Here is a 24,374-nt window from a genome sequence, read left to right on the forward strand (position 1 = left end):
TATATATTGTATAATTTATTTTATTATTAAAGTAAATATAAAATTATACATTTATTATATTTTAAATTATTTATTTTATTATTAAATTAAATATATAATTATTATTTTAATATATTATATCATTTATTATATTATTAAAATTAATATATGATTATTGATTTATTGTATTATATCATTTATTATATTATTGAAATAAGAAAATAATTAAATTCTTTAAAAAATTATTATATAATTTTAAAAATAAAATTATAAAATAACAAATTAATTATTATTGTTGATAAAGAAAAAATTTATAATTAATTTTAAGTTTTTAAATGTAAAAAATTTATTTTTTATAATAAATAAATATTTTATATGTTATGTTATTAATAAAAAATATTTTAATAAGATTATAATAGGTTAATTAAGATGTTAAAATTGTAAATAAAAAAAATAAAAGTATTAATGACATTAATTTTTGAGTTAAATGAAAAAGAATAATATAATTTAAATAAAAATAAAAATTAAATTAGTTATAACCTATGAAAAAAAACTCTATATAAGTTATAGGTGATGGTATCATATCAGTTATCCATCTTAATTTTATTTTTTTAAATTTATTAAACATTTAATTTATATTTAAGTGTGTATCAATTACCTATCATAACTAACAGGCGATCTAAATACTACCTAAGACTCACTGCCTGTTCTCCAACATCTATTTCATAAAAAACAAAAGTATCGTCTTCATCATCCATCACATTTAAGTTTGTCATAGAATCCTTCATGATTAACAAAGACCAAAAAAAATAAGAAAAAGCACCCCAACATCTATTTCATAAAAAATAAAAGTATCGTCTTCATCATCCATCACATTTAAGTTTGCCATAGAATCTTCCATGATTAACAAAGACCAAAAAAAATGAAAAAAAGCGCGCCACAAAGGATAAATGTTTAAATTTATTTAATCGAAATAAATATGAAAATGGATTGATTGACTGGCAGACAAAATATAAGGGCTTTATGGGCCTTGGGCCATCCCGAAACTTGTGGGCGTGTTCAGGGAGTAGGCAAAGTGACTGGACAAAAGGATTGTCCTTTCGCTGGGACAAGCGAAAGTCAAAGAGATGCCATTGGAAGTGTTCTGCTTCAGCCGCCGCAAACTGGATCTTTGAAAAATTGTGACTTGTGAGTTTTGAACATCAAAATCAATATTTTGAATGGTTATAAGTTTCTATTTTTCTATACAACCAAACAAGCGTCTGTGTTTCTCTAAGTCCTGTTCTCCAGAATCAATTTGTGTAGCTAACCAATCCAATATGCATTGCATGTTTGATGAAATACGCAGTTTTCAGAGTCCAGAAGCGTAGGCATTACTTACTCTTTACTTGCTTGCTCTAGTCTGGGGAGATCAAAGGCAACCTATATATGCTCCTGACTTTATTCTTTGGCTTAATTTTGAATTCAGAATTCTTGTTGAATAATAGTCCTTTTATTTTTTTTTTAATTTTTTTTTCTTTGAGAACTCATCCATTTGTAATATATATATATATATATATATATATATATATATATATATATATATATATATATATATATATATATATATATTTATTTATTTATTTATATTTAGTGATGTAGCTTTAGATTGGTGATTGAGTATTTTGTTACTTGTCAGTTACTGGGTCGAGTTTGCCTAATTGATCTATCCATAATCTACTTGTAATTTATCATATGCTAGCTATTTTAATTTTATGATCCTTTGGCTGAGGATTAGTATTTTGTTGGGTTGTATAGAACAAAGCACATAATTCTAAAAGCTTAACATTGCTATTGGAAGCAGTAGCTACTTCCACACTTTCATATGAACTATTGCACATTGGAGCAATTTTATGATTTTGATCTGACTATGTTCATATTTTCATGTGAGCACTTTCATAATATCATGTGATTGCTTCCATGTTTTTCTGTATAGTGCATGTATAAGTTCTTTATTGATTCTCCACTGAATCTAGAGGAACTGAATCCGCTAATATCAATTGTTTCATTTTTTTTTCTCTTAAACAGGTCAGCTGGGCACTTGCAATTTTGATTTTAATAAATGGGAAAACATAGCAGTAGTAAAGTGAGTAAGCTGTTAGGAAATTTGGCTAGTTTCATTAGAATATGCATACTTCGTGTTTTATCCATGGGACCCATCCCCAATCATTTTGCCTTCATTATGGATGGTAATCGGAGGTATGCTAAGAAGAAGAACATGAAAAAAGGGGCTGGTCATAGGGCTGGGTTTTTATCTCTCATGTCCATGCTTAAGTACTGCTGTGAATTAGGAGTAAAGTACGTAACGTTTTATGCCTTTAGCATTGATAATTTCAAAAGGAATCCTGATGAAATTAAAGACCTGATGGATATGATGCTAGAAAAGATTGAGTTGCAGGGGAACAAAATCATTTTCAACCAATATGGAATCAGAGTATATTTTATCGGTAATTTGAAACTTTTGAGTGAACCTGTGAGGATTGCAGCAGAAAAGCTTATGAGAGCTACTGCCAATAGCACCAATTGTACCCTTATAATCTGCATAGCCTATACTTCGCGTGATGAGATTGTACATGCTGTTCAAGGTTCATGTAAAAATAAACAGGAGGAAATTCAACCATTGAGCTTTTGTAAAGCTAATAATGGTGCCTTTGAAGAAGTGGAGGATAATAACAATGTCAATGGTGTCATCCCATTTGTTTTTTCAGAATCCCAGGAAGATGAAGCAGCCAAATCTCAAGCAACAATGGCAAGTGTAACCTGCTGTTGTTTGGCTGGAGGAGTTGAAGGGGGTGGCGACAAAAATAGCATGGCTGTTCGTGCTGTCCACGGATCCTATGAAGATAAAAGGGATAACTATCAAGCAATGATGGAAAACAGAACCAGCAACGGTGTGACTCCATCCGAAGAGAGCGAGAATATGCAGGGAGAGTGTTCCATCATAAAGCTAGTAGACATTGAGAAACAGATGTACATGGCAGTAGCTCCTGATCCTGACATCCTTATGCGAAGTACTGGAGAGTCCCGCCTGAGTAACTTCCTACTTTGGCAGACTCGTGAGTGCCTGTTATATTCTCCACATGCATTGTGGCCAGAAATTGGTTTATGGCACTTGGTGTGGGCAGTATTAAACTTCCAACGAAACCATTCTTATTTGGAAAAGAAAAAGCATCAGTTGTAATGAGTTAATACTGCAGAACAGTATCTTATCACACATATCATGTAATAATTGTGTCCTTGCCACTGAATTCTTCAGATAGTTGGTAAGCTCGAGGACGTGATACAGAAAGATTAAACTTTCAGGAATGGGCATTTTTTTGGTTGCAGGGATGTTTTTCTTAATCCAGTTCAATATAGGTCAGTGAACTAGTGAAACAATAAGGAAGCTTCCTTTGATGTAATAAATACTTATTTTCATATTATCATGAAAGATCTTGAATTTGAGATTGAATTTGCACTCATATATGTATATTATGGGGTGAAAGTCTAGAATTTACTATCAGATACCATTTCTATGGATCATGTCAGGCAAGAATACAATTAGCAGCATGTTTACTTGATGAATGTATATACTATAAACCACAGAAGGACTATGATGCTTGAGAAGACTCAAGTGTCTAGGTAACTTTTTTGATGATTAGAGCTAAAAAAATGCTGACTATTAATATTCTACTTGGCTTCACAAATATCTTTTGTTCAGGGTGAGGATGACACATCTTGGAAAGCTAGCTTATTGCCTGCAGGGCTGAAACATTCTAATTCTACTCTGTCCACTTGATTGTAGACGGCGTAGATAGGGGCCTGAAATTGAAATGATGTCTTAGAGTAACTTAGAAGTGTGGATTCCTTTGCCAAAGAGCAGTGAAATAGAGATGCAAGGCAAAGGATCGGGGTTAGAGGATTAAATTAGCATTAATTTAATTATATATATATATTAAGTAATTAAATATTAATAAAAATATATATTTATTATTTTTATTCATAAAAATAATGTATATAATTTATTATTAATAAAAAAGTAATTACAAACTAAATATTATTAATAAAATTATAAAAATAATAATTATTAAAAATATATTATTAATAATATAATTAATATATTGATTAATACAGATTGGATTGTTTTATTATCATATCAAACATAATTAAACCAATAATAAAAACAAAAAAAAAATTATTAAGTGAAAATCAAACCAGAAAAAAAAATCACTTTTACAAAACTAAACAAATTTTATGGATTCATTTTCCCCTTAAAAAAAAAATTATGAATTCATTTTGATTATTCAGCTGTAACCAAACAGTACACACCTCTTCCCAAAAACAGCTCTTTCAAGTAATTAATATATTTTCCTTTCTCTTCCTCCTCATCTATCTCCATCCATCCATCTTTCCCTCTCCCCCTCTTCTCCCCATCATCCTCTATCTCTCTCTCTCTCTCCCTCCTCATTCAAAGTCCCAGTTAACACAATGCTCCTCAAAGACATATACTTTAACACGAGAATATCACAAATTTGAGAAGGCAATTCACCATTGAGATTGTTGCAAGGGAAATCAAACCCTTCAAGCTTAGTACAATTCACCACTGAAACCGGAGTTGGGCCGAAAAGGCTGTTATGAGAAAGAGAGACAAACTTGGTGCTGTAACAAAACTTGAACAAAGCGGATGAAATCCCTGATGAATTATGAGATTGACCCATATAAGGCATTAGACCTCAAATTTATCTTCCACAATGTGCTTAACTCTGCATATTCTTACGGGATATTACCCCTAAATCGATTTCCAAACAATGTCAAACCTCTCGACGATCTCAAACACAAGAATGTTGACATTATAGGTTCAACATATAGTATTTGCTTGGCATTATTTTTGGAGGTGCAAAATCACTTTTTTAAATAAAAATATTATTTTAAAAATATTTTAGATATTGATAAAAAAATAATTTAAAAAAATTATTTTATTATTTTAATATTTTTATGATTAAAATTTATTAATTTTAATTTTAAATTATTTTAATATGAAACAGCCCATATGCAGCTAGCTCTGGATTATGCCCACAAAACAATTATCTAAATCCCAGCGAATTGCAGAATACACCACTGCAGAAGCAATGATGGCACTACAACAACAACAATAAACATCGAATCCACCACTTAACTGAATCTTATGCAAACCACCTACAACACATAAGTTGCAGGGTGATGGCTGAGGAATTCGGAGGGAGTGAAGTGGGTAGCAGAGCAGCGGCGGTGGAGAGGGGTATTGCGCTGAAGTAGAGGGGATGGGGGAGAGGGGTTTCGCTCAGAAGCAGGAGGAGTTGGGGGTTCTCCATTGTAGCAAAGGGAGTTGGGGGAAGTCACGAGAGCAGGGGAAGTGGAGGTGGGTGATTCGCGTGGAAGCATAGAGAGCATGCTTTTTGGGTTTATTGGTTCCATTTAATTATTTTAAATAAAAATTTATTTTGAATTTAAAGAGAAATTATTTTGAAAAATATAATTATTTTCAATTTTGAAAAAATTGAATTATATATATATATATATATATATATATATATATATATATATATATATATATATTATTATGATAAACTTGCTTGTAATGTAATTTATCCAAGAAGAGTACTATTGTCGTTGGCTGCGAAATTTCGTTGGTGGCTTCTGTATTTTTAAATTCTGGTTTCCTTGACCACGTTATCATCTATAATCATTTGAAGGCTGACGCTTGGTTGGGCGAGGCACAAGTCTGGTAAAGTCTGGAGGGTGTGGATAGATGAGAACATTGGCACTGAGATGGTGATTACTATCAAGAAATTGAACCCAGAAAAGACTATGCAAACATTTCAAGAATCTCAGGTTTGATTCTATTATTATCCTTCTTCGATGGGCCTGTTTCGTTCAATATCTACCTGTCCGCGTATATTGATCATTCACTCACTTATCCCTCCTCCGATGGAGGAACAAAAGAATAAACATCGTGTCATGAAACAGACATTAGAAGAAAGAGAAACTTCAATTTTGAGGTTAGAATGATTCCCCAATAAATCCCAGTGCAAAAGAAAGGTAAAACTAAGGGACTTTTAAAGAACTAAGCAATGCCATGCCAGTTTCTCTATGAACGAATCCTTCCTCAATAAGCGATACCAATCCTAGGTTTCATAGTCATCTTCACATTAAAATTTGGTCATAAATCAACCAAACAACTCCAGAGCAAATTGACTCAGTATTTTTTTTCCCTCCATTCAGTCATTTTAACAAATACGTAGCATAAAATAATATATTAGATTGTACTGTACACTAAAAATTCTAAAACATTTAGTTATTCACTTGATATCAGAGAGAGAGACAGATGGAAAAAGGGAAAGTAGGTTTTTCGGTGATGGCGTTGTTGGTCCTGCTAAGTCTGATTTTGGGGTCTTCAGCTGCTACAAGTGATGATAGGCAGCAAAGGTGGAGAAAGGCAATGCTATCTGAAGAAATGACGTCGTCAATGATGCTCAATGGAGCTGAATCAATTGTTTTTCCACTTCACGGGAATGTTTATCCTGCTGGGTATGTACATAAAGATACAAAAGTGGCGTATTATCCTTGTTAATTCTTTGCCCAAGATTTTAATTAGCCCTAAGTCACGCTGCACAAGTTTTTATATGCTATATACCTTCATTGATGCTAATTATGAAAAAGTCTATGGAGATTTGTAGTGGTGATCATGGTATAATTGCGCCGATGCCGAGCATATTTATTATATTTTTTCTAAGGTCATTGAGTTCCATTTTGCAGATATTATAATGTTACTCTAAATATAGGGAAACCATCAAAGCCCTACTTTCTTGATATAGACACAGGAAGTGACCTCACATGGCTCCAATGTGATGCTCCCTGTCGCCAATGTACTGAGGTAAACTCATCGTCACTCATTTTCTGCAATTCAGTTTTCTTAACAAATACAACGGTATTTTATTCACAATGATCTTGTATTTAGCATTTGTTTCTTGATATTGATTTGTATAGTTAAATAATCAAACCCTGGATCATCATTAAGGCATCTTGAGAATTGTGAATCTATTGGGATTATGCCTTCTCTAAACCTCAAGATGGTATGGAATGCTTTTATAATAATTAGATATGAATCCCTAATTGTTCTTCCCTTTCTCTTACCTAATTAAATTAATTTGAGGTTTTACGATTCAGTTAAATAAATTTCTCTTTGATCCACTCAAAGTAAAACAAAAAATAAATAAATAAAATGAATATTATTGCCTGTAAAATGCTATATCTGCTATTGCTATATGACAATGATTAATCATATTAATTAATGTTAAATGTGGTCTTTGCAGGCACCTCATCCACTTTACAAACCCAGTAATAACCTAGTAGTTTGCAAGGATCCTCTCTGTGCATCTTTGCAGCCACCAGATGGCCGCCAATGTGAAGACCCAAAGCAGTGTGATTATGAGGTTGAGTATGCGGATGGTGGATCATCCCTTGGTGTTCTTGTCAAGGATGTCTTTCCTCTTAACTTCACAAATGGAAAGCGGCTTAATCCTCTTCTAGCCCTCGGGTTATTTACTTTGCTTTCGTTTATAGTTTTACTGGACTTGTTCAGTTTTCTTTTTTTTTTTTTTTTTCCTTGACTTAAAATTAGTAAATAGAAATTATTCTTAATGTCACTTTATTTAAATTTTTACTTTTTAATACTTTCCTTTTGTTTTACAGGTGTGGATATGATCAGCTTCCAGGTAGATCTCCTCATCCCTTGGATGGAATACTGGGCCTCGGCAGGGGAATATCTAGCATTCCATCGCAGCTTAGTAGCCAAGGTTTGGTGCAAAATATTGTTGGCCACTGTTTAAGTGGGCGTGGTGGAGGATTTCTCTTCTTTGGAAATCAGGATACCTATGATTCTTCTCGAGTAGCTTGGACACCAATGTCACGCGATCTTTTGTAATTAGAACTTGTGGATTTGTTTTCATCTTCTGAAAGTCTAGCTTTATTTTTCTTATTTTTTACTTTACCAACTCATCTCTTATGCCAGGAAATACTACTCACCTGGATTGGGGGAATTAATATTTGATGAGAAATCTACTGAGATCAGAAATTTACTTACAGTTCTTGACAGTGGAAGCTCTTTTACTTACATGAATTCGCAGGCATATCAAGAATTATTATTTTTGGTGAGTAGGAAGGAATGAAGAAAATTATAGTATTTTCATAATTAAACCATCCTCAAGTCTTAATACCTCGTATCATCCATGGCATTGGCATAATTATTTATAGTTGAAGAAAGAATTATCAGGAAAGCCCTTAGGTGAAACACCGGATGATCAAACACTGCCACTTTGTTGGAAAGGGAAGAAGCCTTTTAAAAGCATTCATGATGTCAAGAAATTCTTCAAGACCTTTGCGTTGAGCTTCACAAGCAATGGGAGAAAGTTTGAATTCCCCCCAGAAGCGTATCTGATCATATCAGTAAGTGAAGTCTTTAACTTTCTCTCACCTTTTATTTTGCAATTTTGCCCTAAGTGCAATCAGAAGGAAACCCTTCCTATTTGGGTGCTAATGATAGTGCTTCTGCTTGCCAGTCCGAGGGAAATGCTTGCTTGGGAATTCTAAATGGTACAGAAGTAGGGCTGGGCGATCTAAATGTCATTGGTGGTAAAAATCATTTCATAATCTGAAACAAAACTTAATGAAATGAAAAATATCAGCTTTACTTCTGAACTGATTTTCTTCCTCATTGTTCTGCTAGACATATCAATGCAAGACAGAATGGTGATTTACAACAATGAGAAGCAAGTGATTGGGTGGGCCCCTGCAAATTGTGATCGGCTTCCCAAGCCCAAAAGGAAATTTATTTGGTAATAATGATGATCTCATTATCATAAGGTAGCATCACAGAAATCTTCTGTGTATCTTTATAAAAAGTGCTGTGTTTATGTTTGATATGACAATAAGCTGTACAAGAGAGACACCCCATAATTATAATTGGGGATATATGCAATTTTTAATTTACAAAAATATAATGTATTAAGGTGCACAAATTTGCCAAGCACATTTACATATAGTTATTTTGGGGTCAGGAATTGCCCAGAATTGAAATTGTCATAATAGAGCCTCTCAAGGTATTAAGTAATTTTTTTGTGAAATGATGAAGTAATGCCTTAAAACTACTATGAGGGTGAATTTTACAGAGGTGTAGAATCAAATCACGTGCTTTAAAGATTTTTTTTTTTCATTGTTGCCCTTTTATTTTAATTTTTAATGTTCAAATTAAAATCATGGGCTATAATTATAACCAGCACTAAAGCACAATTTTTTTTATAATATTATATATTATTTAAAAAATAATAATAAAAAATATGTATTATTTTATAAAATTTAGATTTTACAATGTGCTGAGAAAAGTATATTCTAAAAAAAAACTAAAAAAAAAAAAATTTCTCCTTTGAATTTGAATTTAATATTTTTGGTTTGGAAAAAATTCAAATTAGTTAAATAAATCTTATCTTTTTTTTGGTCCTAAATAAACCTTATCAATTTTTTTTTTGAATCAATTAAACCCTTCACACCATATATAATTCATTAATTTTAATTTTGATTAAATTAATTTAATTTAGGGTAAGGTGAGAGCAAGTGACCAATCAGACGTCCATTTTCCTTCATATTCCTTTTTTCCTCTAATTTATCTCTCGACCAATCTCAGTGCCGGCTCAAGCTCTCAAATGAATTGGACTTCACTTTCCTATCGAGTCTCTCCCTGTACCTTCTCCTGTTTTTGCTCATACCTGGAGTACAAAATCATTATCAAAGTTTCATATGGATTTTTTAATGTTGAATTTCAGTTACTCACAAAATTTGCGTTAAACATCATCCAACCTTTTGTTTTTGAGGAGCTGAACAGAAGCTGATAGGTCTACACTGCATTTGGCATTGGTATTGTTTGAAAGATGGAGTTGGCAAAGCATCGAATTTTGTTAATTATTTAAAATAATTATTTTATTGATTTTTACTTAACTTTATTGATGTTAAATTTATTTAATCGAAATTAAAATGAAAATGGATTGACAAAAAGATGTGAGGGCTTTGTTTGACTAGTAGACACTTAAGTTGAAGGGGAGATGGCCCTTGGGCCATCCTCAAACTTGTCGGCATGTAATGGGCTTTTCAGGAAGTGGGCAAAGCGACTAGATGAAAGGATTCTCCTTGCACTGGAACAGAGTCTTGAGAGATGCCATTGGAAGTTTCCCGCTCCAGCCGCCACAAGAAAACAATCCCAGAAAATACAAATTGGGTCTTTGAAAAATTGCGATTTGTGAGTTTTGAGCCTCTAAATCAATATTTTGAATGGTTAGAAATATCTATTTTCCCTACTACCAAACAAGCGTCAGTGTTTCTCTAAAAGGTATTACTGTTTCCTTTTCTTTCTCTAAGCCCTGCTCTCCAAAATCTATTTGTGTGGCTATCCAATCCAATATGCATTGCATGTTTGATGAAATTCGCACTTTTCAAAGTCCAGATGCGTAGGGATTACTTATTCTTTACTTGCTTGCTCTAATCTGGGGAGATCAAAGGTAACAAATATGCTGGTGACTTTATTCTTTGGCTTAGTTAATTCAGAATTATTGTTGGATAATAGCTCCTTTTTTTTCCCTCACCTTTGAGATCTCATCTGTACAATATATTTTATTTTTGGAAGTTTTTATTTTAAGTGATGTAGCTTTAGATTGGTGGTTGACTATCGTGTTAATTGGGCCATCTTCACTGTTGGTTACTTGGGTCGAGTTTGCCTAATTGATCTATCCATAATCTACTTATAATTTATAATACACCAGCTATTACCAATTTTATGACCCATTGACTCAGAGGATTAGTTATTCATTTTGTTGGTTTTTATAGAACAAAGCACATAATTCTAAAAGCTTAACATTGCAATTGGAAGCAGTTAGCTACTTCCATACTTACATATGAGCTATTGCACATTGGAGCAATTTTATGATTTTCATCTGACTATGTTCATATTTTCATGTGAGAACTTTCATAATGTCATGTGATTGCTTCCATGTTTTTCTGTATAGTGCATGTATAAGGTCTTTATTGATTCTCCAGTGAATCTAGAGGAACTGAGTCCACTAATATCAATTGTTTCATTTTCTGTTTCTCTTAAACAGGTCAGCTTAGCGCTAGCAATTTTGGTTTTAATAAATGGAAAAACATAGCAGTAGTAGAGTGAGTGAGCTGTTTGGAAATTTGGGTAGTTTTATTAGAATTTGCATATTTCGTGTGTTATCCATGGGACCCATCCCCAATCATTTTGCCTTCATAATGGATGGAAATCGGAGGTATGCTAAGAAGGAGAACATGAAAAAAGGGGCAGGTCATAGGGCTGGATTCTTAGCTCTTATATCCATACTTAAGTACTGCTATGAATTGGGAGTGAAGTATGTAACAATTTATGCCTTTAGCATTCATAATTTCAAAAGGAGTCCTGATGAAGTTAAGGACCTGATGGATCTGATGCTAGAAAAGATTGAGGATTTGCTGAGGGACGAAAGCATTGTGAACCAATATGGAATCAGAGTATATTTTATAGGTAATTTGAAACTTTTGAGTGAAACTGTGAGGATTGCAGCAGAAAAGGTTATGACAGCTACTGCCAAAAACACCAATTGTACCCTTTTAATCTGCGTAGCCTATACATCACGTGATGAGATTGTACATGCTGTTCAAGGTTCATGTAAAAATAAACAGGAGGAAATTCAACCATTGAGCTTTTGTAAAGCTAATTATGATGCCATTGAAGAAGTAGAGGATAATAAGAAGGTTAATGAAGTCATCCCATTTGGTTTTTTAGAATCCCAGAAAGATGAAGCAGGCAAATCTCAAGCAACAATGGCAAGTGTAACCTGCAGTTGTCTGGCTAGAGGAGTTGAAGGGGGTGGCAACAAAAATAGCATGGTTGTTCGTGCTGTCCGAGGATCCTATGAAGATAAATGGGATAACTGTCAAGCAATGATGGAAAATAGAACTGGCAATGGTGTGACTTCATCTGAAGAGAGTGAGAATCTGCAGGGAGAGTGTTCTATCATAAAGCTAGTTGACATTGAGAAACAGATGTACATGGCTGTAGCTCCTGAACCTGACATCCTTATTCGAAGTTCTGGAGAGTCCCGACTGAGTAACTTCCTACTTTGGCAGACTAGTGAGTGCCAGTTATATTCTCCAGATGCATTGTGGCCAGAAATTGGTTTATGGCACTTGGTGTGGGCAGTATTAAACTTCCAACGAAACCATGCTTATTTGGAAAAGAAAAAGCATCAGTTATAGCGAGTTAATACTACAGAACAGTATCTTATCATGCATATCACACATTTCACGTGATAATTGTGTTCTTGCCACTAAATTATTCTGGTAGTTAGTAAGCTTAAGGATGTGACACTGAAAGCTTAAATTTTCAAGCATGGGCATTTTTTAAGTTGCAGGGTTTTATTTTTATTCTATTTTTTTTTTTAATTTTTTATCAAGTTCAGTATAGGTCAGTTAACTGGTGAAATGATAAGAAGCGTCCTTCAATGAAAGAAATATTTTCATGTTATCATGAAAGATCTTGAATTTGAGCTTGAATTTGCACTCTTATATGTATATTATGGGGTGAAAGTCTAGAATTTACCATCAGATATCATTTTTATGGATCATGTCAAGCAAGAATTACAATTAGCAGCATGTTTACTTGATGAATGTATATACTATGAGCCAAAGAAGGACTGTGATGCTTGAGAAGACTCAAGTGTCTAGATAACCTGTTAGGTGATTAGAAATCTCTTTTGTACAGAGTGTGGATGACACATTTTGGAAACTTAGCTTATTGCCTGCAGGGCTGAAACATTCTAATTCTACTAACTGTCCACTTGATTGTAGATGGCATATATTGGGGCTTGTAATGATGTCGAAGAGTAACTTGGAAGTGTAGATTCCTTTGCCAAATAGAAGCAGTCCCGGTTAGAGGATTAAACCAGCATTAATTTAATTATATATTAAATATTATATAAAATACCTAAATTTATTGAGCTTCATTAAAATTACAAAGAAATTAACATTTATTAAAATTAGTTAACTTTGGTGGAACTTAAAAGTAAATTACTAAAATAACTTTAATACAAACATAATAAAAGCTCCAATAGGATAGCTACCGATACTAATTAGTAGCTTTCTCCAATAAAAGCCGTAAACAATTACTGTAATCCAATCACCTAAATATTTTTGAGATTGAAAAGTGCATAACGAAAATCCAATGAGACATGAAAGAATGAAAATGAAATAAACAAAGAAGAAATTGACATGTCTTTCAAACAACATCAATCTGTGGATAACAGTAGATGAAGTTTTCATGCCAGCTAACTCAGAAGTTACCTGAATTTTTTTTTTTAAATTTCCTTTAAAATAAATTTTTATTTTATTTTTTTTCCTCTGGGATTCAAATGATGTAACTAAATCTATTCAAAATATTATCTGGGAAAGATAAAGTGTGAAAGGAAGAATATTCAATCAAAAGGACTGCTTCCAACCTTCCAAATGACAGCCAGTCCTTCTAGCATTCCTAATGCAAAGACTCTTGAATTTGCAGAGACATGCAAAGCCATTTCCTAAGAAGGCATTTATGTAAATTCAACTCTTCTCGAAGTTTATTAAAATTCCTGTGGCTGTTTTATTCAAAAGATGATAGCCTCAATTGTGCGTACTCTTTGGACTCACCAATCAGATTCACTGAATTATGTATAAACAATAGAAGCAGGTAATGGGTTGCTTTTGACTGTTGTATAATACACATTGCAGTCACGGATTTGAAAATGCAGTCTCACCTATTTTTATCTTTTCACACACTTCATCCACTTTTGTCCGTTGATGATGCTTCTATGCATATAAATCAATGGTAGATTTGTTGTTTGACTGGTTCAGGCATTCAGCCTCTCTTCTGAAACAAAATCAGTCTCATTTGTCATCTTAATTCCAAATCTCTACAGTTAGTCAAGTATTTTAGAAAGCCCTATAAATTAACCTGTTCATTCATGCTCTTGCACTAATCACTTGCTCTTCATTAACAAGCTCTGCAGGCTAAAGACAGCCATGGCTCAATCTCTCAGCGCCCATGCTCTTGCTGCTTTGCTTTTAGTTCTTTCCCTTAAGGCTACCTCTGCTGCACACCACCACCAACTCAAGTCCCTCCACTTTTCACTTTACCAACATGAAACCATCAACAAAACTGGATATATCATAGTGAACGGTGTTGCAGGAGCAAACCTCAGTCAAACCGCGTTGCCTTTTGGTACCTTGTTCGTTTTTGAGGATTCCATGACAGTTACAGCCAACCGCAGTTCCAAACTCGTTGGCATTGCAGAAGGAACTTCCATAACTTCTAGTCTCGATGGGCTCACAAGCATTTCTACTGCTAAGATTACTCTAAGTTTGAAGAACCACAAAGGGTCAATCTCCATTGTCGGAGGCACGCATAATATCAAACCTGCTGATCATCCTGTTGTGGGAGGCACCGGTGACTTTTTGTTTGTACAAGGCTATGTAACATCTTCTCCGGTGGATCTCGTCGGCACCACTGTTGTCTACAAGATTGAGTTTCACCTGTACTGGCCTCCATATGCAGAGCAAGTTCATCCAGCCTAAAGGGCAAACTCAAAATACAAATTCATCAACATCTTCAAATAATGACTCTGCTTTTCTTATCATGTTCAACATTATTCGTTTTGTTCTATGTTTTCTTCTAGCATGGAGATTGGAAAATATATCATTACATTATTTATCAAATATCACTCTCCCTCTTCCCCTGATTCTTCGTTATTTCTTGGTAAAAGAGCTGACCCAAAATGATATTTTCCACAACGGAATAGATACAATAAAGCAAGCCACATAACTCATGATATACTTCCAATTTTCATAGCTTCAAAGTAAATAAAAAAGGAGCTAAAAGCCAAAATTTATTAATTGTTTTAAATATAAAATTGGCACCAACAGCTGTAGAAAGTTGCGATTGCCATGATAGGTTTTTAAGACAAAAAGGTTCAAGCTGTAAACAATTCCTGTAACCCTAACACCTAAATATTTTGAGCTTGAACAATGCAAAAGAAAATATAATGATACATGAAAGAATAAAAATGAAATAAAACAAAAAAGAAATTGCCATTCAGGCTAACAAATGTGTGAATGGGAATCATCAAACTTCCGGATAGAATTTATCGAATATCAAAGCTATGTAAACTATAGAGAAAAAAAATGTGATAAAATAAAAATAAGCACCATGCTAAGAATTTCACAGGAAAGTCATATATGCTAGATCATTCTGAAGCTATAATCAATGCCGAGGTTTATGCAGACGAGGCCGATTGCAGAAAATCCTTCCATTCGCCCTCACAAATGCTGCAATAGCAACAGTAAGGCTTGCCCATATAGCTGAGAAGAATAAGTGTCGAAGATCATATCGAACTGCAAAAAAGATGGGTAAAGATGCAAAAAAGAGGATAGTCAATTACCAGCCAAAAAAAGTTGTAGACATGTGGTTATAATAGTACCAAGCACCTTAATTTTCCTTCAATCCAAGGCCAACAACAATCTTTTTCTTGATTGGGTGAGGTAATGACCAAAAGACTAAAAGGCACTATTTGCTTCTCGGAGTGGCTAGACTATTTCCTAACTATTAACCAAGGTATTCTTATCATTATAATGCATACACACACAGGAAGGGATTTGTTTACACATATATTTATACAAATTTTTTAACAGTATGAAAATGTTTGAACTTTTAATAATTGAGCATTACAGAAACAGCATCTTTGCAAAATAGGGGAAGGAACTGGAGACTACAAATTTCAGAGAATCTCTCTCCCCTCTCTCTGCCTCACCCCATCATTCTGTGTAGGTGCACTTACAAACATATTTACATGTACAGGCACACATATGCATATGGATGTTAAAGATCTTTTATTTTGTCACAAAGCAAGACAGTGTATTTTTTTCCTTTTGTTGATCATTCACTCCACATTGTTCATTAGATGTCCTCACACACAATAACAATGTCACTATGGTAGTATATTGAAAAGAAAAAGCTAGATGAATGGAAAATCAACATTCACAAATTTTAATCCCACATGTAAGTGCATCCTGTCCATTCACAATTATAGGTGAAGATCATATAAGAGAACCTTTATCAGCCTTGAAGTCAAATGTCAAACAAGCTATTTTATCCAATTATTAAGCTTCTTGAAGCTGCAATAATAGAATTCCATCTATAGGTACACGTGATTTAATAAAGTTGGTCTCTGGCCCTGCAATCTCCTATTTGGTGCATGTTGCTTCCAACCCTCCTATGTGAATCACAGCACAAAAACAACAAATATTTTGCTCCATGAGTAGTACTAGTCAACTCACCTTGCCGGAGTGACATCACAGAAAAAAAGAACCCAGTCAAGACCAATGATAAAGCAAGCGGAAAAGACTGCAAGAGAATTTGACATTATAGTCAGAGTAGGTAGTCTAAGTAATGATATACACATAACATTAAAGTTACAAAATATTAAGAATAATTAACTTCATGGGCTAAAAATTGTCAAGGAAACTTGCAATGACTATTTTGGGAGAAAGCAATTAATAGCCCAGATCCATCATCATGGTAAATCCAGATTTGAAAATTAGGATATGCTCAACAATGAAATATAGCAGTTTAGCACAAATTTGATATTTTCATATGTGTTCCATGTCGTAAACTTTACTAACAAGGATTCAAATATCCCAAGAGATATGTAAAAATATTTTTTCAAAAAAAAAAATCTTATTTAACTTGTACTCACAGCCATACTCTCGAGGCCTCCTGTTTGAGATGGAGGGGTCATATCTCGGCTTACAGAAACGATGTAATGTCCATGTAAGAGGTCAATTGCATCCTTCACACACATGCCAAAAATGAAAATTCAGTCAATAAACCTTTGAGGATGTTATAGAAGAGATAATTCACAAGACATATAAACCTTGTAGTTGGATAGCTTTTATCCAAAGAAAACATTTTTTTTTTAAAGTAGGCATTAACAAGAAACCCAAGGTCATGTGCAACAAATTACTATTATTAAACTAACAAATACATCATCCAAGACAAGCAAGTTAATAGAACATATTCAAGTTTCAACACAAGCATCTTCAATTGCCAATTGATCTGTGATTTGGATGAAGTGAAGGATAACCACCTGTTTTACACCATCAGAGAAGTTATTGAAATAATAGCGAGCAAGTGCATTCCAACCGTCTTTAAGGATCCCTTGGGCTGTCCGCTGGCCACATCTGCAATACAACAGGAGTGAGTGACCAAAGTGTGAGAATATCAATGCAAGCAAATACGGCCAACATGACTGCAGAGACTGAAGTATATAATGAAGCTTTTTGACCAAAAGCATCAAAAGTAGGGAGTATTGCAATGAGCAAAAAGAGAATATGAAGTGAGTCATTATAAAATTGTCACACCGCATCTTAGAAAAATAAGACTGCTAGGTCCCCCATTTGTTGAGATCCATGAATTGAATGATGAATACTGATCTTGACACCAATATATATTAATATCACTCCTCTACAGTTAAAAACACTAATTGCAGGAAAAGATAAAGCACAAAGATTTCAATATATACAAACATATCCAAACAGAGAGAACGCAATAGAATAAGTCAAATGCAACAGTAAAGTTGCTATAAACATTGAACTGTAAGTGCACCTCATAAGCACTGCACCAGTCATCATAGTGTCAAAGGGCAATGATGAAAACTGTAGGGAAAAGTTTAGAAAAGTACCATGTGCTTTAATGCCTTGACACTTAAGGGACAGGAATTTTTCGCATCATTAAATCTCTTTGAAGTTTCTTCTAATTAATACTTTAGTACAATTGACTAGTTTCGTTAAACTTATGTTTAAATAGTATCTCTATGCATAAAATTACTCATACAAAACCAGATGTTTTATTAATGATATTTACAATCTCTTGTAAGAAGAAAGAAATGATTATTGTATTAGATAGCTGCAAATACACCAACTCACACCAATATAAATAAATTCAATAGATGAGATCAACATGCATCTGCAAATGTCATTTCAAGAAAACTTCAAAAAGCTTTGTGCCATTAGTCTTAAGTAAATGTGGCATAAGAATACTTACATATTTTGCATATAAAACTTTTGAATAAATCCACAGCAAGGTACCTTACAAAATCTCCTTTTAAAGCAGGAGTTCCAGAATATTGAATGCTTATGTCATCCCCATGATTGGCCCACACTGAGACAGAAACAGTAGAAACCAAAATTTAAACATTCAAATGTTGGAGAACTGTGTTAACAGTAGTAGGCAAGTATAAAGATGCAAGACAATGTAGTGAGCTGCATTAATATTCTCAAAGAGCAAATATAAAATGTGAATGAACTCAACTCACATATTTTAAAGCTTTCATCAAAATTTGGATGTGAGCTAATTTTTTCTTCTGCACCAAAAGCTCCAATCCTTCTAAGTTGGATTTCTAACATTCTTCGACCAATCATGCTCTGCTCCATATGTAAACATGGTTATAAGAAGCAAATAATCTATGTGAGTGTGTGTGTGCACGCGCATGGAAAAATTGCAGCTCGACGTTCTGGAAGTCCAAGAGAATCATACTTCTAATTTCCAAAACATATGCCACTTATATGTTTTGACTTCAAACAAAACCAGAAGGAACGGTACTATGTCTTTGAAATTAAACTACCTGGGTAACATTTGTACGGTCTAAACAATCAATACAGTTGGTCCTAACAACCCCAACTTGCTCCTTCATTTTCTCGCCCTTTTCATTCAACAAAAGGTACCTATCAGTTATAAAGTAAGTTAGAAATTACCAAAATATCAGTCAAACTAATCTCAATGAGTTGATATTGGGAAAACCTCTCTGAGCATAAATATATTAAAGTAAAATCAAATCTAAAATTTCAAACCTTTGAACAAAGCCTTACCCGCCTTTCTCAAGGAAATCTGCAATTTGGTCATAAAGGATAGAAAGTCGCTCAAAGTGAATATGCCCACAGATTTTATGAAAATCAAAGTGCAGATATCTACAATATTCAGCAGCTCTTTAGCATTAAATGGGACAACATTTTGAAAAACATAATTGAGAAGTGGTTATATGGATGGAAGTTCTACCTTACATCATCACTTCTGACGTGCTGCATTGCATTGGCAAATTTTTCACTTAAGCGTCCCTCACCTCCATGCTGATAAGGATGAAAGGGGATCAACAACAAATGGCCAAAAAATAGCAGTTCAAATGTGTTCATGCATTCTCAACCACAGACACGTGTACACTGAAAATGCTTACATATACAAAATGTGTATATTGGGCACAGCTAACAAGTATGTGCATGCCTTTTTATGCTCTTTAATGGCATAAAAGACATGAAATTGACCAAGCAATTGGGTACATAAAATCATTAGGTGCAAATGAGTCAATACAAAATTGTATAATTTAGTCCACCAAATATCATAATTCTCATTGTAAGAGATAATATAATATGCACCTTATTGACAAGGTCAACTGCCAATACACTTCCATATTTTTTTCTCAAATCCAGAAAATGCCGCTCTGCTACTTGAGGCTGGATAACATGCAAAATTCCAGAAGTCAATTTATAGGAAAAAAGAGCCCGAAAATTGTGTGATTAAACAATACCATGGACAAATTTATAACACTCACAGCATCCTCGGGTTTGACAATCTCAAACTTAGGCTTGTATGTCAAATCGACTATCTGCTCCCAAAGAAATGGCATTGAACCCCGGACCTGAAATTGACAATCAAAAGAAGAAAAACATGAGACAATTGTGAAGTAAATCCAAGTCTCACAACAATGCATAACTTGAGCTTTTAAAACACATCACATCAATACCATATAAAAGCTATCGTAATAAGAATACATCACATAACATGAATGCAAGCATCAGAATACATATATGCACCCTTATTCAATCTATTAATGTTGTTCATTTTCCCTCAATACCTAGTTCAGAATATTTATGCCACATTGCTCTTGCTTTTTAGCATTTAGAACCCATGGTTCATGTTCAGTACTCTTCTAATTTAAGGAAACTCAAAATTACACAATGACTGCATTGCAAAAGTTTAGTCATGAATAGAAACATATATCAAACATTACCTGAACAAATGATGCTGTATACCCATTCATATGTACAATTTGCTCAGATTCCACAAAATTGGCAACATACCCATCAGGATCAGCTCCTCTTCTCCACATGCGAGTGCCTTCCAAGAAATACAAATTCTCATGAAACCGATTAGAGGACAAATTATTAGATAAATTGGCATTTGATTATGCTAATGGGAAGAATGATACAACTAGTTCCTCCCACAATATTTGAAGCATGAAGAAAAGCTTCAGTTTTCCTCTTCATGCTTTTTTTCCTTCAGCAGTTATCATGACCTCAAAACAGTAACAAGATTTTTAAAGAGAAAAATAAAGAATCAATATTTCATGTTAATATCCAATCAATCCATAAGAAACAAAAAAAGAGAAACAACCCCCTCGTTATTTTATGATGTTCCTTAAGCATTCTTCAAGATCTCAAATCATTACAAGATTTTAAAGAGAAAAAAAAAATTAAAGATTAACATTTCATGTTTATGCAGTCAATCCATGAGAAACAAAAAGGAGAAACAACCCCATCATATATAAATTTATTTTATGATGATTTTTCAATTTTGCATAACTGTAACTTTAATTTTTCTTTAAAATTTGAACTCTGTATCACTGATCAATGTCATCATGGTTTCATAATAAATCTAAAATGCATTTTAGATGTGCCCCTTCACTCCTAGTTAGTGCATTCCTGCTTCAGCATATATGTCACCAAAGCAACTAGTTGGGCAAAAAAAGGACATATACTTGCAAATTGAATTAATTACCATTTCTCCTCGTACATCTCCTAGCAATCAGAGTAACTTCAATTATATCTTTTCCAATGGCTGCTTGAAAGTTCTGAAAGCCTGATAATCAGTCAAGGATAAACTAAAATGGAAAGATACATGTAATAGCTAAAGTAAACTCATATTCAAGTCACCACAAAATTTTGACAAGGATATTCCCTTGGACAACAGGAAGCAGGTATGGATCAAGCTGCAGAAATGAGAATGATTAGAACTTTTAGCTACAAACTCCCAACATCATAAGAAAATAACAACAAATAGAACTAAGGGAAGAATTCAACCTTATTATCTATGAGCACTTCTAACATATAATTGTTCCAGAGAAACCTAGGTTCTGCCTGTGACAAACATTTGACGAATAGGAAAAACTTCAAATTCTTTGAAATTCAATCACAAAATATATCAATGGAGATATGAAAATCATGGGGATGTAAGAGTATTGTTCACAAAGTCAAGCACAACTAAAAGAGTAAGTTAACTAAGCGGAAGGGAAAAAAAGAAGAGAGGAGGAATCTCCATTTAAGAACCAGCAATCTTTCATGGTAAAAATTTGCACAAAACATAAAAGGAAAAGGATGAAGGAAGAAGAAGAAGAAAGGTAATGATTTTAAATGTCAAATGTTACCTGTCTCCAAAGTGGAAGTAATTTAGATTCATCACCCAGATCGTGCAATCGCTGTGCACTGTAGCAAAAAAGATTGCATAAAAGTTAATAGTTTCACCTTTGACACACCACATAAAGACATTGATAAATAAGGTTAGCTTGACTTGTTGACTTCAATGTTATAAAATTGGTGCTTTTTCCTTGGATTGGATAAGAGCAACACAACAGCCAGGTTTTGATGGCTTCACACAAAGTTGAGCCATTAATTGAGCCTTAATCTTTGCTTAATAATTCCATCCTGTTAGAACTTAGAAGTCCTGGCATTTGCATTCATATAGGTCTATCATGATTCTCACTTATATTTCAACCAGAAAACTAGCATTTTGTTTCTGCATTTTATTATTTTTGTTTTCCTTGTGAATAATAAAGTAATTAAGCCCTACTTTCGTAAAGCTCACTTAGTTATCCCAACTGAATGTTCAAAGCTTAGAAGCTTACACTCCAATTTTCCTTGCAACATCTTTTTCTATTCTCTTTCTTGATAAGTAACATATATGCTATATATCCACAATCTAACAAACCAAACAGTTCCACCACCCCCACACACACACACACACAACAAGGCCTTCCAGAACGTGGAAATTGCCAATCCAAATTTTCTCTCTAATACAGTGATTCTACGTGATACAAGGTATTTAGTTACTCTAGAGCTCTACATCCTTACCCACAAAGTTTATTTAATTAGAAAATAGTTTTCCCATCTAAGTTGCACTCTACAACTCCGCTGTTACCTAATTCATTGCCCGCCACCCCTCCCTCCCTCTTCTCCCAGGCGTTCCAGAACGTGGAAATTGCAGATCCAAATTTTCTCTTTAATACAGTGATTCTACGTGATACAAGGTATTTAGTTACTATAGAACTCTACATCTTTACCCACAAAGTTTATTAAATTAGAAAATAGTTTCTTTCCATTTAAGGCTTTCCTATTTAAGTTGCACTCTACAACTTAAATTTTAAAATTTAAAATTTGAACTTCAAACGTTAATTTTACAATAACAATTCAATATTGAATTTAAAGTTTGAAGTATTGAATGAAATCTTTAATTTTATATGTATATCCACCACTTAAAGAACAACTGGTCACATTGTCCATAATTAAAAATAGACAAACACTATCAATACGGACTGATTCTTCACCTCAGTGTTAAATTGGTGTCATATGAGAAATACAGACCACAAGTCCGCTCTGCAACACGAAGCAGCCCAGAGAATTCAGTCTCCACCTTTTTCTGCCAAAGTTCCCGCAACAATCATAGACTAAATCATTTTCTACTCACATAACTAGAAATCAGTGCATTGGCAGCAAAGTTACAGCTGATTTACCTGTTCTGCAGAGGAATTTTTAAGAGAACGATCACAAGGCAAAATCTTCAATGATGTAATTTTGAAGATAGGATGTCCCAAGTATGATCCAACACATTCGCGTTCCAATATAACTATTAAATATGACCCTAAAGCATAGAAGAATTTATTATGATGTCAGAACAAAATGCAAGTTCAGATCTTAAACGAAAAAATTTGTGTTTTACAGCACAAATTTGCAGAATCAAACATCCATCCTCAAAATGCCGCTGATAAAACCAATATTCAAAGCAATGAAAATACAAAATTTTAGCGTAAATTGACACAGCCCACGTTTCCTCTTGCACTTGTAGATCCAAACAATTAAAAAGCAACAGTATTTGGCCACAGGGAACTGAATTTTGATCGAAACAAAAAGTTTTTGTTACCTGCCACAAGCTTAAGCATCCCAACCACACCAAAAATAGTCCTAATTTTAGGAACACGAAGAGAGCTGCATTCTGGAACTCCATCTGGAATCCAAAATAAATAAATAACTAAATAAATAAATATGAAACAGCAACCAAATAATGCATAAGCCAACAAAAAAGGAAATCACAAACCAATGAGTTTCATGGAACCATCAGCCCGACTAACAGCCAAAGGAGAACCAGAAGATCCATCAGTAGGTTCAATTACATACTCATCTGGAAATTCCCAGAGACGCATACGTGTATATAGCTTCTGCCCCGACTCTGCTCTCTCCATCATTATTATTTTATCAATAACTCAATTCCCTTTAAAAAATAAAAATAAAAATCAATAAAAACAGCCCTCAATTCAAGTTCAAGAGTTGCCTGAATCTAAGTAGAGAGATCACACAGACGTGGGAAGTATGAGATCCTATTAAAGCAGAGGATAGAGGCTACAGCTTTAACTTAGAAAACTAAAGAAAAAATTTTTCCAAATGCTTGGGTTTGTTTGAGATGTTAGGAAGTTTGAGGCTTCAACAGATTTGGGCTTTAGAAAAGGCGAGGGAATTTGCTTGCGTTTCGGCCTCTGAAACCGAAAGAGTGGTCAGTTACCCACCTTGCCCGTTTTGACATGGTCAATTGCTAACGATTTTATTGCTCCTTTTCCACCGTTGGATCTGATTACGCTGAGCAAGTAACTACTCCTGGACGGATCTGTTTTTCTTCTCTTTCACAATTTTTTTCTCGATAATAATAAAGCGTAGCTCCGTAATTCGCGCAAATTTATTTATTCGCAGTGGCATGCCTGTTGTATTCTTGGAGAGAGAAGTGATGGCCCACAATACAGCCGAAGCCATATTTCTAAGACACAACAGCACAAGAAGCAAATTAATATTTTGGGCAAACACAAACTATGAAAGAAGGGGAATTTGTCTGTTAT

The 24,374-nt window shown here is 33.8% G+C and overlaps 5 protein-coding genes across 8 annotated transcripts; 4 read left to right on the plus strand and 1 right to left on the minus strand.

The window, feature by feature from the left end:
• The first annotated feature begins 1,032 nt into the window (after positions 1-1,032).
• On the plus strand, positions 1,033-3,469 carry LOC110638730 (dehydrodolichyl diphosphate synthase CPT3-like). 2 transcript variants are annotated; one of them, XM_021789380.2, is made up of 2 exons: positions 1,033-1,167; positions 2,047-3,469. In XM_021789380.2, exon 2 carries the CDS (start codon positions 2,081-2,083, stop codon positions 3,197-3,199), a length of 1,119 nt encoding a protein of 372 aa, XP_021645072.2. In that variant the 5' UTR covers positions 1,033-1,167; positions 2,047-2,080; the 3' UTR covers positions 3,200-3,469. The 2 variants fall into 2 exon arrangements, with proteins under 2 accessions (XP_021645072.2, XP_058009079.1); XM_058153096.1 differs by lacking the exon at positions 1,033-1,167 and adding an exon at positions 1,193-1,345.
• A 2,121-nt stretch (positions 3,470-5,590) lies between these two features.
• LOC110638718 (aspartic proteinase Asp1) lies at positions 5,591-9,111 on the plus strand. The gene is made up of 9 exons (XM_058153097.1): positions 5,591-5,868; positions 6,350-6,564; positions 6,793-6,910; positions 7,350-7,573; positions 7,729-7,956; positions 8,048-8,186; positions 8,290-8,481; positions 8,595-8,667; positions 8,762-9,111. The coding sequence occupies exons 1-9, from the start codon at positions 5,806-5,808 to the stop codon at positions 8,872-8,874; spliced, it is 1,365 nt and encodes a 454-aa protein (XP_058009080.1). The 5' UTR covers positions 5,591-5,805; the 3' UTR covers positions 8,875-9,111.
• A 1,058-nt stretch (positions 9,112-10,169) lies between these two features.
• LOC110638719 (dehydrodolichyl diphosphate synthase 6) lies at positions 10,170-12,612 on the plus strand. Of its 2 annotated transcripts, none has more exons than XM_021789362.2 (2): positions 10,170-10,583; positions 11,181-12,612. In XM_021789362.2, the coding sequence occupies exon 2, from the start codon at positions 11,215-11,217 to the stop codon at positions 12,334-12,336; it is 1,122 nt and encodes a 373-aa protein (XP_021645054.2). In that variant the 5' UTR covers positions 10,170-10,583; positions 11,181-11,214; the 3' UTR covers positions 12,337-12,612. The 2 variants fall into 2 exon arrangements, with proteins under 2 accessions (XP_021645054.2, XP_021645055.2); XM_021789363.2 differs by having other exon boundaries at positions 10,170-10,414.
• A 1,442-nt stretch (positions 12,613-14,054) lies between these two features.
• Positions 14,055-14,849, plus strand: LOC110638721 (dirigent protein 19). The gene has a single exon (XM_021789364.2). It carries the CDS (start codon positions 14,134-14,136, stop codon positions 14,683-14,685), a length of 552 nt encoding a protein of 183 aa, XP_021645056.2. The 5' UTR covers positions 14,055-14,133; the 3' UTR covers positions 14,686-14,849.
• A 185-nt stretch (positions 14,850-15,034) lies between these two features.
• LOC110638722 (phosphoinositide phosphatase SAC6) lies at positions 15,035-24,295 on the minus strand. Of its 2 annotated transcripts, XM_058153099.1 has the most exons (21): positions 24,051-24,295; positions 23,585-23,758; positions 23,411-23,494; positions 23,004-23,131; positions 22,818-22,909; positions 21,642-21,699; positions 21,298-21,354; positions 21,173-21,206; positions 20,996-21,076; positions 20,229-20,335; positions 19,770-19,856; positions 19,594-19,671; positions 19,220-19,290; positions 19,033-19,131; positions 18,789-18,888; positions 18,480-18,588; positions 18,253-18,325; positions 17,253-17,346; positions 16,863-16,955; positions 16,444-16,510; positions 15,035-15,501 (listed from the first exon to the last, which is right to left on the minus strand). In XM_058153099.1, the coding sequence occupies exons 2-21, from the start codon at positions 23,730-23,732 to the stop codon at positions 15,371-15,373; spliced, it is 1,791 nt and encodes a 596-aa protein (XP_058009082.1). In that variant the 5' UTR covers positions 23,733-23,758; positions 24,051-24,295; the 3' UTR covers positions 15,035-15,370. The 2 variants fall into 2 exon arrangements, with proteins under 2 accessions (XP_058009082.1, XP_058009081.1); XM_058153098.1 differs by lacking the exon at positions 24,051-24,295 and having other exon boundaries at positions 23,585-24,039.
• Between the last annotated feature and the right edge of the window lie 79 nt (positions 24,296-24,374).

This window comes from Hevea brasiliensis, chromosome 9 (assembly GCF_030052815.1).
Source record: "Hevea brasiliensis isolate MT/VB/25A 57/8 chromosome 9, ASM3005281v1, whole genome shotgun sequence".
NCBI lineage: Eukaryota > Viridiplantae > Streptophyta > Magnoliopsida > Malpighiales > Euphorbiaceae > Hevea > Hevea brasiliensis.